This window comes from Mastacembelus armatus, chromosome 6 (genome assembly GCF_900324485.2).
Source record: "Mastacembelus armatus chromosome 6, fMasArm1.2, whole genome shotgun sequence".
Classification (NCBI taxonomy): Eukaryota; Metazoa; Chordata; class Actinopteri; order Synbranchiformes; family Mastacembelidae; genus Mastacembelus; species Mastacembelus armatus.
This window is the reverse complement of record NC_046638.1, coordinates 11386193-11400877: the sequence shown is the minus strand read 5'-3', so window position 1 is coordinate 11400877 and position 14685 is coordinate 11386193. Positions and strand designations below refer to the sequence as shown.

The 14685-nt window shown below is 39.3% G+C and overlaps 1 protein-coding gene and 1 long non-coding RNA gene across 4 annotated transcripts; one reads left to right on the top strand and one right to left on the bottom strand.

The window, feature by feature from the left end:
- Positions 1-696: 696 nt before the first annotated feature.
- Positions 697-9907, bottom strand: nr2f2 (nuclear receptor subfamily 2, group F, member 2). Of its 3 annotated transcripts, none has more exons than XM_026310462.2 (3): positions 9558-9907; positions 4654-5181; positions 697-2616 (listed from the first exon to the last, which is right to left on the bottom strand). In XM_026310462.2, exons 1-3 carry the CDS (start codon positions 9592-9594, stop codon positions 2342-2344), a joined length of 840 nt encoding a protein of 279 aa, XP_026166247.1. In that variant the 5' UTR covers positions 9595-9907; the 3' UTR covers positions 697-2341. The 3 variants fall into 3 exon arrangements, with proteins under 3 accessions (XP_026166247.1, XP_026166244.1, XP_026166246.1); XM_026310459.1 differs by lacking the exon at positions 9558-9907 and adding an exon at positions 6111-7365 and having other exon boundaries at positions 4654-5199; XM_026310461.1 differs by lacking the exon at positions 9558-9907 and adding an exon at positions 6111-7364.
- LOC113132428 (uncharacterized) lies at positions 8844-13772 on the top strand. Its single transcript, XR_003295897.1, has 3 exons — positions 8844-9035; positions 9123-9208; positions 12930-13772. It is a non-coding gene; the product is annotated as an uncharacterized LOC113132428 (long non-coding RNA).
- Positions 13773-14685: the final 913 nt, after the last annotated feature.

Here is a 14685-nt window from a genome sequence, read left to right as displayed (position 1 = left end):
TACAGCAGAATGCTTGTTTACAATAAGCTAACACAAACAAACAAGAATTGTGTTCAACTATAAACTTTCACACACACTCACATATATCACTTGCAATTAATAATAATAATAATAATAATAATAATAATAATAATAATCATAAAAAAAGTATCTATACGTTATCAATACCCTGCAGTCATATATTTTTATATATTTATATAAAAACGTGGGTCAGTTTAAACTGTTCATAATTACAATCATGTATCATTCTCTGGTCCATATGTGGCTACGAACAGCCAAAGATCAGTGTTCAATCAGTGATCCCTTTTAATTCAACCACAACATGGTGTTTTTGTGTGTGTTGAAGAAAAGCCTCAAAACAAGGACAAAATTGCTAGCCTTCAAATACACACACCCACGCACGCACGCACACACATACACCCACGCGCGCGCACAAACACACACATGCACACACACACACACACACACACACACACGTTCACGCACACCACGGCACCTGTCAAAGACCAAAGGAGCAATGACACTAAAGTTAAAATATCAACTCCTTGTCCAAACCTGCTCACCCTGTTTAAGTCTGTAGCCTAATATTGAGCGTCTTTTCTTTTCTTTTTCTTTTTTTTTTCATGTTTCTTTAAATACAAGGGCTAGTGTACTGAATGCACAGATTATATCTATACAGTCAAAAAAAGAGAGAGAGAGAGAAAACATTTACATTTATATATCAAAGGTAAAATAGGTTAGCGACCTGTGGCCATGCATTCACAGTCTAAATATACATGAAAAAAGAAAACATTTGTAGTAATATGTATATACATTAAAAACAGAACTCTCAGTGCTACTAGCTAAGTCTGCCACTCAATTTTGAAGACGTTGTATTACCGAGAAAAAAAAATGGCAACCACAGATTTTTCTTAATCACATATACTTTGTATAAAGGAAAAACTCGCTGAAATGAATTGACCTATATTTACAAGAATACTGTCTCTAATCAGTGTTTTTCAAGTGAAACACACGACTGAAGTTTTCAAATCTAATTGTGTTCCCCCAGAATGTTGTAGGCCTACTTTAACAACGTTTTGATAAGAAATCACATCATGCTTGTCAGGCACTTAATGCTTGAAGTGAATAAAGGGTGACATTTCAGGGACGCTTTAATAATACTGCTATTAAACACTACTCTGGCTAGGCTTCAAACTTTTATGACCCCTGACCTCTCCAAAATTTCCAAAAAAACAAGTCAGTTATGCTTTCAGTGCAGTTTGAGCCACTGCAAACGCCCTTAAATGCGCACATCACGCATTTAAATCAACCTCTCTCATACCTCTATATGACAGCAGGTCTAGGCAACTTGTAGGATTTTTTAAAACTGGTTCCAAATGGGGAACTGATGCCAAATATACAGACCTGAATGAAATGGGGAAGATCATTTGCCACATAATTTAACTTGTATAAACGTGTCATGTCTGCAAGTGTCCAGCTTACAAATCCTTATTTTTTTAAGAGTTTATGCGGCTTCAGTCAAAAAAAAAAAAAAAAAAAAAAAACAGTAGTGGAAAAACAAAGTGGAGCCTGTAACTTCATATTAATAAAAAGCCAAATGTTTTCCGCTGGGTCATTAAGTTGAACATGAACTCCAAAAACCTCCCTTTTTCCCAGATGGTATTGGTCATCCTAAGAATATAAGTGCGCTTGCAGCATTAAGCCTAGATTATAAGCCTATACTCCTATTGCTGTGGTTTTAATTCTTTTTAGAACTTTTTTTTTTTAACATTATTTCACCTTTTTCAAAATAAATCATTGTCTTATAAAATAACACCACCTGTACTACAGAAATCACATAGGCCGGTTTGGAACCAGAAAGGAGGAACAAAGAAAGTACAAAACACAGCTATACATGGACACAGGACAAGTCATTTTGAGAAAAGAAAATTCACGTAGCGTATTTTCCCTTTCTCCATTTTTTTCTTTTTTTTTTACTCAAATTTATAATTTTAAATGCACTTAATACTTAACTTTTCCTTATAAGGATCAACAAAATCCATTTTCCTTTTTTTTCTCATTTTCTTCTTTCATTAAAAAAAATGGATCGAAGCATGTTGTTCTGCGTCAACACTGGGAGCTTGTATCTGCCATTTTGAAAGTTCACTGGATGTCTCAATTTTTTTTTTTTTTTGGAGTAGGGGGGGAATTCACAGTCATTTACGTCAATGTCTTTCTTCATGAAAGCCAGCCCCGTGTAACAGCCGGTTGGTTTTTTATTCCTTCCACAAAAGCAGCTATAATCATTGTAGTCTCGCAGCCCCCCCAACCCCACCTTTTGTTTGTTCGTCTCCTTCTTGGTTTACTGAATTGACATGTAAGGCCAGTTAAAACTGCTCCCCGAAAGCAACATATCCCTGATGAGAGTTTCAATTGGGGTTTTACCTACCAATCGGACGAAAAATAATTGTTCTATGACCGAGGAAGAGACTGTGCGGAGGGAAGGCAAGCGAAGTAACAACTTCCCAAACCGTGTTGGCTGGTTGGGATACTGGCTCCGGACATATTCCTCCAGGGCGCACTGGGACTTCTCCTGCAAACTTTCCACATGGGCCACATCTGAGAGGCCACAAGCATCTGAGAGGGGGGGAAAGCAAATAAACATTAATAAAGTGTAACCTAAAGTGTTTCTCTCACTAGGAGCTTTTTCCCACAGTGGTGATATAGCCTACTGGAGAAAATGGATAGCCTGTCATAGTTAAATATTTATTTAAAATATAGATATTCTTATCTCATTATATGTTAGAGTTGATTTGTCTCAAGAATTGTTTTTCTAAATATCCAGGTCGCGTTGTTTTGTAGAATAATTTACTTATAATCATAATAGTAACACTGCGCTATAGAGGAAAAATTACTACACTCCAGATAAAATATAGCTGTACGGTGCCATGGCTGTATCCATTAATTTAAAAAATATATTAGAATCTTGTTAAACATAAATGTACATTTTTAAAACAAAACTTTAACTTGAATTTGCCAGAAGAGGCAGCTGTACATGGGAGCTCTGATTCCCCACTATGTTTTTCTTTTTTTTTTTTTTCTTTTCTTTTATTGCTAGGATAACTGGTTTATATTCCTCGATGAAGACACTTTGAAGTGACACTAAATATTTAAGCATAACTAAAGCTAAAGGCTGTGTTTTAGGTGGGCCTATCTTTCACAGTCAGTGGCAGAGCGAGGGAGAGAGGAAGGGGAGGGAGAGGGGGGAAAGACAGGGAGACCTACTGACCTTTAGTGAGCAGAGATTTCGCTTGGAAAAAAAGGGCCCATAGCCTCCACAGTTGCCGTCATACTATACCATCAGAGACGCATAATCACTATCTGTGGTGTTGCATGTGGGAGGCAGCTGATTATGTGCCAAAAAACGCTTGTGCGCGCAGTGGTTAAGTTTGTAAAGTTTACGCATGACAACAACCAAACCACCAAAGTAGCACAGGGGTGTCATTCAAGCTACAAGACACAGCTAGTGTTCAAGCCTCCGGGTCTCAGGTATGGAGGAGACAAATTAAGCCGTCGTTTCCCTATAAAGGCTTAATAATAAAATTCAATGACCTGAAATGTGATTTTTTTAGAATAGACTAACAAGCCACCACGAGAACAATAGTGGGCTGCTGGAGCTACATGAAATATAGAGGCTGATGGCTTGCAGGTATTATATCATTTCAAAGACAAGCATTCACTCTGCAATGAAACCTTGTAAATCTCTTCCACACGTATTTTTTATTTTCTACTTTAATGGTGTAGCTAATGTAACAAAATAGCTGGGAAGTTTGGGTCATGACCTAGTTCTGGAGCAAGTCCAGAGACGCCTTAAATCCTACAAGGCGGAAAGAGTATTTCTGCAAGGAAAAATTGAAGCCGCCCGTCTTGTCACTGCTCAATATCACCCCATACTGTTTAGACACTGACATATTATCAAATACAGTGTGCATGGATTGTGCACGCTTTTTCTCGGACACCTATGTCTCCCAAATGACAAGAGAGCGTTGAAATCTGCGCTTTGCTTTTACTGTGTGCAAATGGGACATTAGGCTTGTCTTTCTTTTTTTTTTTCTATTCCCCTCCCCCTCAGAGCCTGACATCATTTATATCTGTCATTCCCTGCAAACAAGACGTGAGGTATACACACATTGATAAATGGAGGAAAAAAAATGAAACTGTACCAAATAATTTGCCAGCTATTGGGTTCTCCACAAGTAGGCTATATTAACAGCTACATCGTATGACGCTTAAGGCAATAACTGTGTATATGTCTAATTTATTTCAAGCTTATTTTGCAATGTTGCAGTCAGGCTGCACTGCCCTCTGTTTTGTTGTCAGTTTCTTGCATGGCACAATTTCCAGTTGAGCTCTGTGTTTGTGTCTGATTAATCAGTTCATTTATCAAGCGTTTTTAGATGTATATATCTGAATACCCTGAGGTCTATCCAAAAGCCCTTGACCATGAAAGGCAGCATAAGTGAACATTAAGTGAGATGCTCATTTAAGACAAGCAACAACCTCTAGCACTGTAGTGCAGATACATTTAGGTCAGGGTTGATTTAGCTGCTGTCAGTGTAGTGTTAGTGACATTCACACAGGCTGAACTTTGAGTGTGCCAGTCTATTGTCTTACCTGTGGTGAAGAGCACAATTGCCTTTAAGCAGCTATATTCAGCAGAGTCAACGTGCAAAGCTTTGAGCTTTTCCACTTGTTCTTGGAAGATCCTAATGTGGTCCATAAAGGCCACCACTCTGTCCGCAGACATGGGGGAAGCGTGAAGGCCAGCCGCCGCCAGGAGAGGAGCCACATGCAGGGGCATAGAGCACTGCGCGGCGTTGAGCACAAATAACTCACTCCACGTCAACCTCAGCAGAGCCACCTGGTCGGTTATCTGAAGGTCTGGAAAGAAGGGAATATTCCTGGCCCACTCCACGGCACTGAAGAGCATCCTGGCAGCTAGTTCACAAATGTTCTCGATGCCCATTATGTTGTTGGGTTGCATGCACTGACTGCCATACCGGGACGTCGGGTAGGGCTCCGCTCTCAACAGAAGAGAGATATATCCGGATAAGTAGGAATGGCAGTGGAGTGGGTCTCCATTTGTCAAGGCGAACTGACCGTGGTGTGGCTGTGTGGGTGGCACCCGTCCCCTTTGCACGGCTGCAGTAAAAAGAGAAACTACAGATATTGAAGCCTGAATTCTACAAATCAACGCACAATTGTTCTGAGCATGAAAGCTGCTGTCAGATATTATGCATTGTAAAAGTACCTTAAACTGACCATGTTTGCTATACATACACCAAACACACACATTATATTATTGCATTGGAGTTTGAAACGGAAAGGTTGCATTGATAATAATGAGACAGTATTGAGACAAATCGTGCCCTGAAACACCAGGGATGCGCTTTCAACACGAGCCATGCATATGTTTAGGTTGGAAATGATGTTATTCAGCAACAGCAACATGAGCTGGCTGTGAAGGAACACAAAGAGGGCAAGGGAGACCTTGCATGTTTAACCCTTAACCTACTTAACAATTCATCTCGTTTTACCATGCAGGCCTATTTTCGACTAATATTCAAATACATTTCTGAGGTTATGTGGAGGCTTTGTGTGCATAATTCACGCCGATGTCCAGTTTTAGAAGCAGTGAACAAGACAAACACGACAGATGCAGAGATGTAGCCTGAACACGCTATCTCTCTTAATTCGGCACTCGCCATAATAGCGCAGAAGGCTATATTGTATCATCTATTCAATACAGATCTATCTCTACGCCCATAACGTTATCTAAATATAAATTCGATAGCCCTAGCCTGGCCAGGGTTTCGGATCATATTTTGTCCAATACAGAGCTTTAATGCGCTGGAGCTGGATACAGTTATGCAAAGCTAAAGGGGGAGATCCGACGATCTCCGTCTCGACCACAGCACCCGAGCGGCTCCATTGCGTGCTCCAGCCGCACAGCCTTGGAGGGAATAGTCGGGAGACAGAAGAGGCTATGGGGGCGATATTAGACGATTTCATGTCTGGAAGCCTACAAACGCACAAACACATACATGAATAAGAATAAAAAGTCCCAATACCTTCCCGTCTCATGCCGACTTTAAGGCATTTTTTGAGGCGGCAGTACTGACACTGATTGCGGTGGTGCTGGTCGATTGGACAATTCCTGTTGGCACGGCATGTGTAAGTGAGGTTCCGTCGTACGCTCCGTTTGAAGAAGCTTTTGCACCCCTCGCAGGTAAACTGGCCATAGTGTTTGCCACTAGATTTGTCCCCACAGACCACACATTCAATGTGCTGTGGCTGTTTCTCCGACTGCTGCGTCGTCTGGTTCGTCGGCGTGGACTGTGTGTTGTTCGGGGGTCCTTGGACCGGAGTCTGAGGGGTCGGTGGGGCGACCTGAGAGGCTGTCAGATTCAACTGGCCTGGTTGAGGAGTGGGAAGAGATAGTCCTCCTTGGGTTTGCGAGGAAAGGGTGCCTTGGGTGTCAGCCACATCGTCCTGGGAGCCTCTCCACACTACCATTGCCATATCTATCAGTCAACGTAAAGAAACTTTTTGTCTGCCGTTTTGGTGTCGCGGTGAATAATGTCTCAGGGAAACGCGATAAACTGTGATTAACAGCCGGACACACACACAAAAAAATGTCAAATCTAAGCCTACGTTGAATCCACTCCCCCGAAAACTGTCGATTTATTGCTCTTGGAGACGTTGCGAAGCACGTTTTCAAAACTGATGCGATGGCGAGCTGAGTCGCTGCCTTGCGCTTAAAGGCCAAGTCCAGGGGCGCTTACAGTCAGCCATCCAGTACACCCATCAGTGGGAAAGGTAGGCTAAATATTAAAATAATCAACCGAGGTAGCATGGAGTGTTCAGTGAAATGATGGAGCAGGTTGGTCAGAGCCGTGCCTGCAGCAGCAGAAAACAATTGGTGAGCACACTGTAGCAGCTACTATCAAGTTCCAGCACAAGTCTTGAAGAAAATCACCAACTGGATTCAAAAAAAAAAAAAAAAAAATTGCGTCTTCTTCCTTTTTCTTCTTGTGAGGTAGCGCCAGCAAGCGCGCAGCTGAAGACAATGTTTTGAGAGCCTGGAATATGAAGACAACTCTCCCCCAAAAAAGCAAAAAAAAAACACTAAAAAGAAAAAAAAACAAAAAAAAACCTCCAAAGATCACAACCTACAAACCTCCTCCGTGCACTGAAAAATAATAGGAAAAAGGAGTAGAGAATCAAAGTGATCAAATATGTTAAAAAGGCGGAGGTTAGGAAGTGATTTGCGATTGGTAGGAGCCGGGCTGGCAGAATGCTTTCTCTCTGATCAGCTCACTGAGCTCTCTATATAGTGAACTTTGACACGACTGCTGCAACTTAGCACACGTTACCATGGAGATCAGCTGCCATATAAGGAAGGAGAGTGTGTTTGACTGGTCAGAGCTCAGGGACCTCCCCCTGAACCCCATTGGCTAGTCGGCACTTGTGCTACTTGGTACCTTGCCAGAGCCAGCATGGAGGTCGAGAGGGCCGCTTGGTCCTAAAAAGAGACGTATTTTCGGGAAAGAGGAATCATTTCTAGTCACTCAAATCGCCCAGACTGTAGGCTATAGTACACTCACATGCAGGGCAGGTAAAGCCTTAGCATTTTCATGAAGAAGAAGAAGAAGAAGGATAAAATACTTAATTCAATTCTTTGCCTCATGTTGAGTTGCAGTATATCTGGCATCCCTATCACAAGCTGAAAAAATCCAAAGAGATTTTCTCCCTCATGCAATATTGCAACTTCTGGACATGATCTTTGCTTATTGCAGTAAAAGTATGTATTGTGTCTTTATCTTGATTCTTTAGGTATGTGGACGTATATAGATAAACTACACTTTTACACAAAACACACAAAAGGGATGAATTAGGCATGGCATGACTGGATGGTACTCTAAATACAAATGTTAGCACTATTAAATTAGTAATAATAAATAAAACAGCAGGCGAAGCCTTCGGTGTGTCTATGCATATGCACAATAAAGCCAAGCAATGAAAAGGGTCACCCACCAAATGAATAACACAGCAATAATGGCAGTTGTTTGAATTCCTAAGTTCCTATACTTTGACAAGCTAGTTGTTAGAGCTCCTCATCACACACTCATCACAATCCACACCTCTAATAAAAATGTTATGATAGGCTACTGACATCATCTGGGCACCCGCCATAGCCTGCTAATCCCCCTGACCACACATATCCCTTACCCACGGGGTCAGAAAAGCCAAATCTGGGTGTCGAAAGTCAGAGCTTTGTCGGCATGTGGTCCAAATGTGAAATGACTATAGTCTTAAATGAGGACTAAATATTAGACTGTCACTTGAGGTCAAAGGGCATGCCCTTCACTTTAATGTCAGAATGAAAGTAGAACTACTTCCTGATAAACAACACTGTAAAAGCTGTTTGTGGCCATTTAGATATTTCATAATAGCTGTCAGATGTTGCCCTATAATAAAAAAAAAAAAGTCAAATCTAGAGTTTGTGATAATGACAAACACAGTGAAGGGAGCCCTGCATCTAAAACTTGGTCAGTGGTTGTTTAGATTAATCAGTTTTTAGACTTAAACAGGCATAAGTCTAAGTTCCCCATGGCCGAAGCTTATCGGACTTAAACTGCTGGTAAAACTTCCAGGAGTCCATACAGATGAACCTATAGCCTGATCTGTGTGTTAGTCTATAGAGAGAGCAGCAGCAGTAGCAGCAACGGCATGCATTGTCCCGGGATGTATTACAGTATATGGGTGCCCCCTAGCGTATGATTTGTTTTTGCTTCAAACAAGATTCAATTTAGAGGAGGCATCGGACACGGAAACTGCTTCAGTCTCATCTCTCGCATCGACCAAACTAACGAGCACCATTTTATACTGATGACTGTTTGTTTAAATTCTGTTTTACATGACTTGGACGGCAAAGCTTTGAGAGTTGCCAAAGTTGGATTTACTTTTTGCCACTTCAGGCAGTCCCAGCGGTGGTATTTAGACCAATTATGTCTTTATTCTAAAACAAATTAGCCAGTTATATTTTGTCTGCATGACTATTTTGTCGGTTTTATTTACAGATCCCGTCAACATGGACAGTCTGTAAATAAAAAAACCATACTCGGCAAGACATCGTCTTATGGAGGACCCAGTTTTGCATCGAATGGTAAGTATCCTAAGCTTTGCACACTTTATTACGATAAATCAGCAAAGTATACGCTTTATTCCTCTGCTCTTAGATAATCAAATATTATCTAAATGAGTGTAAAAGCTTATCTGTTGAAATAAAATACAGGGATTGCTGCAGACAGGGCATATAACGCACATATAGGCTACGATATTTCTACAGTGCGCAATGAATACGGGCGACTCTGTCAGTCATTTTCGCTTATTATCCAAGTGTTAATTTATATGATCATCACAATAAGCCCAGCTAGTCTGCAAATATCCATTCATAAAGTTATCTGATAGTGATAGTGAGGCAGGAGGCTGTATTCTTATAGTAACAAACCTACCAAATGCATATGCTGATTCGTCCGTAGCGGGATGCATCTTCTCTCTTAATCAGAATATATTTAGTCTTCTCTTTTTCGACACAGTGCTCAGACTGAAACTGGCAAAGCTTCCTCTCCAACAGGACGGGATCAAACACAAAAAAACACGCTGTTTATTGGAAAACTGCAATGTCTGATCATGCAAAAACTTTGGAGAGCCGAAACAAACAACTGATTCACGTCATGTGTTGTTGAGCTAGAAATTGGATATATAAGTTGACGTGTCGTCCGAGCAGAATATCATTTGACTGCCTCTGGAAATGATAAGTAGGCTTTACAAGCAAGCAGAGATCCTGTGCGCCTACTCTCTCCTACAGTTAGATGGCCGAAATGCGCTTGTACGCCGCTGCTTTGTGTGGCTGCTATTGAGGAGTGAGGGAGGGGGCGAAGTCAGAACAGGCACCTGTCTTTAAGTATGGCGAGCATGCATTATGAGATTCTATTAGAAATTACACGAAGATGGAAAGCAAAGACGCAATAAGAGCTGTTATTGGGGATGTAATTAAAACGTCCATTTAATTTTATTTTAAAATAAATATTGAATATGCTTAACTGGAACCTATCAAACAGAAGTGACTAACGTTAGGCTATATTATGATTACCATTATTATTATTATTGTTATAGGCACAATTATAATGTAAAATTATTGTATATATATTATATATATATATATAAAATCTAAAATTAATATATACTAATAATAATATCTTTTTTCACAGCTACACCTCTAGCTATTATACATTATGCAGCGATTAAGAAGACATATATGATAATAGCTTCAATTAACCTCACGTAAATCTATGCTGAGTTGAAAAATTGAGCACCTTATTTTTACGCATAAACATTTCCACCCTAACATAATTGATTTACTATTACCCCCACCCACTCACCCCCACCCCTCCAACCGCCCCGAAAAAAAGAAGTGTTGTGCTGCAGTCTTTATTTCCCGGGTTTAAAAGTTTCCTCTGTGTGATTAGTAGTTTGTTCTCCCTTCACGCAGAAGATAAAAGCACTATACGCTCAGCAAGTCTGCATGCACACAACAATAGCGCTGCCCAACGGGACCAGTATCGATTAAGACGAGACAGAGGATGTCGCCTGCACTAAATATTTACTGATCACACACAAATAGCTGGATCTTTAACGATTTCCCATGCTCCGGCTGAGAGAAAGGACTAAATCACTTTATTATTGTTAGTAAAACAAAGCACACGCTCTGGAACACAGGGGTGGAAATGTGCTGATTGGGATAAGTGCAGTTAAATTAATCGATAGAGAGTAGATAATAGTTGAGATTTACGGGCGTGCAAAGAGAAAGCTTTCGCTCATGTGTCCGGTTAAGCTGACAAGTACTCTGTGATTTGAAATTCTTCTTATGTGCCAAAACTGCGCGCAGCGGTGAAAATAGCGTAAAGTCATCAGATTATAGACTCAGACTTCACAGCTATCACCGTGAATTCGTTTTTTTTTTTAACATTTGCATACACATCCTCCTTTTGAAATCGCTTTGAGATATATTATCTAAAGAAAAGGGATGTCCTGCTGACGGCACGAAACCCCTCTCACACTTGTGTTAAAAGTCAAAGCTGAAATAAAAGTTGACTTTAATCTTATCTCTGCCTTCGTCGAGTCCTTCGTACAGATAGAGGAATACTGACCCAGAGGTCTCTAAGTTCCCGGCCTGATTAACCCTTCCAGACCCGCGCAGGAGCAAAGGTTAACCAGGCTAATCATCTTCAAGAGCCTGATTGAATTAAATGAGCGTGGAATCAGGACAGAAACTAAATTGTCCCACTTAAAAAAACACCATGAAAACAAACGCTGATCATTTGTTACAACTAAGTAAGTTAAAATGAAAATAAAATACATAGAAATAGAAGAAGTAATTCAAGACAGCATAAGATATAATTTACTTTTTCTAACAGGCAACAGGTTTGATCCTGTTCTACTATAAAGTGAAACATTTCCTGAATACTTCTAATATACAAAACTGTCTTTAACGCCCACAAATAGTTTTTTTTCCCCCCAGTCTGATAAAGATCATTTGATTGATGACAGTTGTGCTCCATATGTCATGGCATTTTTATTTGCTGCATTGCATATCAATTAATACCCTTTAACTCCCAGTTTTATCTCTAGTCTCTTTATGGCCAGAAAAAGTAGGCTAATTAGTCACACGTTTGTTTTGTTTCATTAAGGTAAAGAATATTTGCTGGCAAAACATAATTAAAGCTATCAGAAGTTACTTTACATAGAAAGCTAATCACTGGATGACATATAAGGAAAACACAAGAAAAATATTCATATGTAATGATATTTTAACATGTGCATTTCCATTAAAAAAACTGCTAATTCTGTGGGCATAAAATTATTATATTGGTTATATATTAAATGATTAAAGTAGAGAACATTTATATATAGATTTTGATTTCTACACTTACTTACATTTTTATTTATATATAAGTTTCATTCTGATAATATGTTCCTATTCTTATAGAATATGCCTTCTATTGGTTTGACTTTGTTTCTTTCTGGTTGAAAATTATTCAATATTGAATATTATGCTTATTCTTAAGCATTGCTTTTACAGACTTTAAAAACAAAATACATTGTGTCTTTTAAATTCTGTTTCAGTTGTTTAGTTTATTAGGCTAATATATCATCACAAAAAATTGCAATCCATTATCACAAACAGACCCCTCTTATAGTAAATGGAGTGTGTGTGTTTAAGCGGTTTGATTATAGGCATGCACATGTGGGTTATACAGAAGTGTGTACACAGTGCAAAAAAATAAAAATTTAAAAATTCACTCATTTTTATTTAAGTGCTTCCTTGTGAGCAAGCATATTGGTTGAGACCATTTTATAAAGAGTTCATTCAGTGGTTTAGATCACCTTCTCTTTGTCTGCATGCCCTCAGGGCTGCTATCTTAAAAAGCCAATAGAATCCAGATAGCTTACTGTGTTCAATTTGCCAATGATAGATTATAGTGCCAATTTAAACAGATAGGGATCAATTTGTCTCAATGATCACTCTTTAGGCTGACTGCCAGTATGCTCCTAGTGTATTTGTGAATGCTGTTTGTTTGAATTGCGGTTGTTAGGTTTAAAGTGGTCAAAACTGTAGTGCGTAGAGAAATGAACGGTGCAAATGATAAATGATGTGTTGTTTTGGATGTTTAAAGACTGCATAGATGGAGCAAACGTGACAATTACTTCAGGCAGCAGCATTGTAGCAGCAATGACCAGAAGGTCAATGGTTTAACTCTAAAGACTCGCTGGGAAAGTCTGGGTAGGGGAATTGTGTGATAAGTGCTCTTTCAAACCCTCAGGATCTACTGCTGAAGTGCCCTTCGGCAGAGCAGCTTAAACCCCATCTGTCCCAGTGGAGCTGCACAGCGACCTGCAGTACAAGACTGCAGTTGTAGCGGGCACTTGTGAGATGTGTCTCTTTGAGTGTGACCTGCCCTCCCTTTTCTTTTTAAAGTGGGAGAGTGGGCTGCCCACTCGCCTCATGCTTTTTTTTTTTTTTCATGTACTCAGACAGTGAAAAAGTTTGGGAGAAGACAACAAGAGAGAAAGCTGTGGCAGCGTTCAATCCTGAACCAGACATGGTTCACATGTGGCCCCAGAGGCAGCAGACAGTGTATTGAATTACTGTAACTTAAGGTGTAATGTGGTAGCAGTGTGGGATATGTAACAACTACACAAGCGGATGTAGAAGAGGCTTATTTCAGCTTCGGTTTACTATTTCAGCTATTTAATGGTTTATTTTCCTACATTTCAAATATAATCACTCATTAGTTACAAGGGCAGCCATACAGACCATCAATACCTCATTATCAGTAGCTTTACCAGTTATATCAAACTGCTATTGTCATGTGAAAACGTTGTATCTTTAGGTTTTGTGGTTTCTATGTGTTAAAGATTAAAAATTAATTTGAATAAAAAGAAGAATTACATGCTTTGCAGGAAAAGAAGAAACTATTTAAAACCCATATGTAACCGTAGCTGTGTCTTGAAGATGTTGGACAATTTGGAAATACTGCATACACAAAGTTATGCTGACTAATGAAGTATTACTGTCTGAAGTGTTACTGAAGTGGCCTATTAAGTAGTGCTGAGAATATTTTCATTTGCAGTGCACATCTCTAATAAAGTTTAAACACATCATATGAGCTGTGTTTTGATCATTTTTCTTTATACGTAATTTTAGGGGCTTATATTTAAAGGAAGGATAGTTTCTGTTTTAGGATGATAGTATAAGGTAACGATTACCCTTCACTGGCACCATGACTAGCAGATCATGCTGTTAAATGGTCAGCTGGAAATTGTTACCTAAAACACCTTTACAAATACTTGTCAGATTCAGCATTTTGGCTCATTCTGTACAATCATTCACTGACAAACAGAAGATATCTATAGTTCATACTTAAAAGACACTTGTGTAGTGTAAATGCAAATTCGACAATCTAAAAAACAACAGTCCAAAGTTTTACCATTTTTTACCTTTAATGTAATGACTGAAGGGAATATGTCAGCTGTAAAACTTAAATAACCAAAGTGCAGATTTTTTAGTACAGTCGCACTTCCTTCAGTTAAAACATTTCAGCACTGAAATAAACCATACTAACATAACTTAGACATTTCTGAACCTGAAGACTGCAGGCTGAGAAATCAATCAAGCTTAAATGTTTTATCATAAGAATGCACTTCTCTGTGGAATTGCTGCAGACATAAATTTTATAACTGCACAAAACCAGCAGCCCATAAATAGACAATATTAACTACATCTCTACTTCCACAGGTACTGATTTAGCATTTGTGAATGGAACATATTATATGATAGCAAATATTGTTATTTGAGATGTTTCAATCACAAAATGTGATTAATGGACCTTGTGAACTGATGGAGGGAATAAAAAGTAAATGGAATGTGAATAGGATTCTGTAAGACCTTCACAACAGCGATGACTTCGAATGACAAAGAGGAGATTTTCTTCGTGCAAGATGACCTCAAGGGGAAAAGGCATTAAAAAACAGAAATCACTTATTCACAGGATCTTGGTTACTCTATCGTCACATGAG

What these genes read in the sequence shown, in the direction of transcription:
- nr2f2 (XM_026310459.1), bottom strand. Translation starts at nt 6,561, where the DNA reads ATGGCAATGGTAGTGTGGAGAGGCTCCCAGGACGATGTGGCTGACACC. An exon ending in AGTCGGCATGAGACGGGAAG is followed by an intron (nt 5,200 to 6,110) that starts GTATTGGGACTT and finishes CAATATCTGTAG; the next exon opens with TTTCTCTTTTTACTGCAGCC. An exon ending in AATTGTGCTCTTCACCACAG is followed by an intron (nt 2,617 to 4,653) that starts GTAAGACAATAG and finishes CCCCCCTCTCAG; the next exon opens with ATGCTTGTGGCCTCTCAGAT.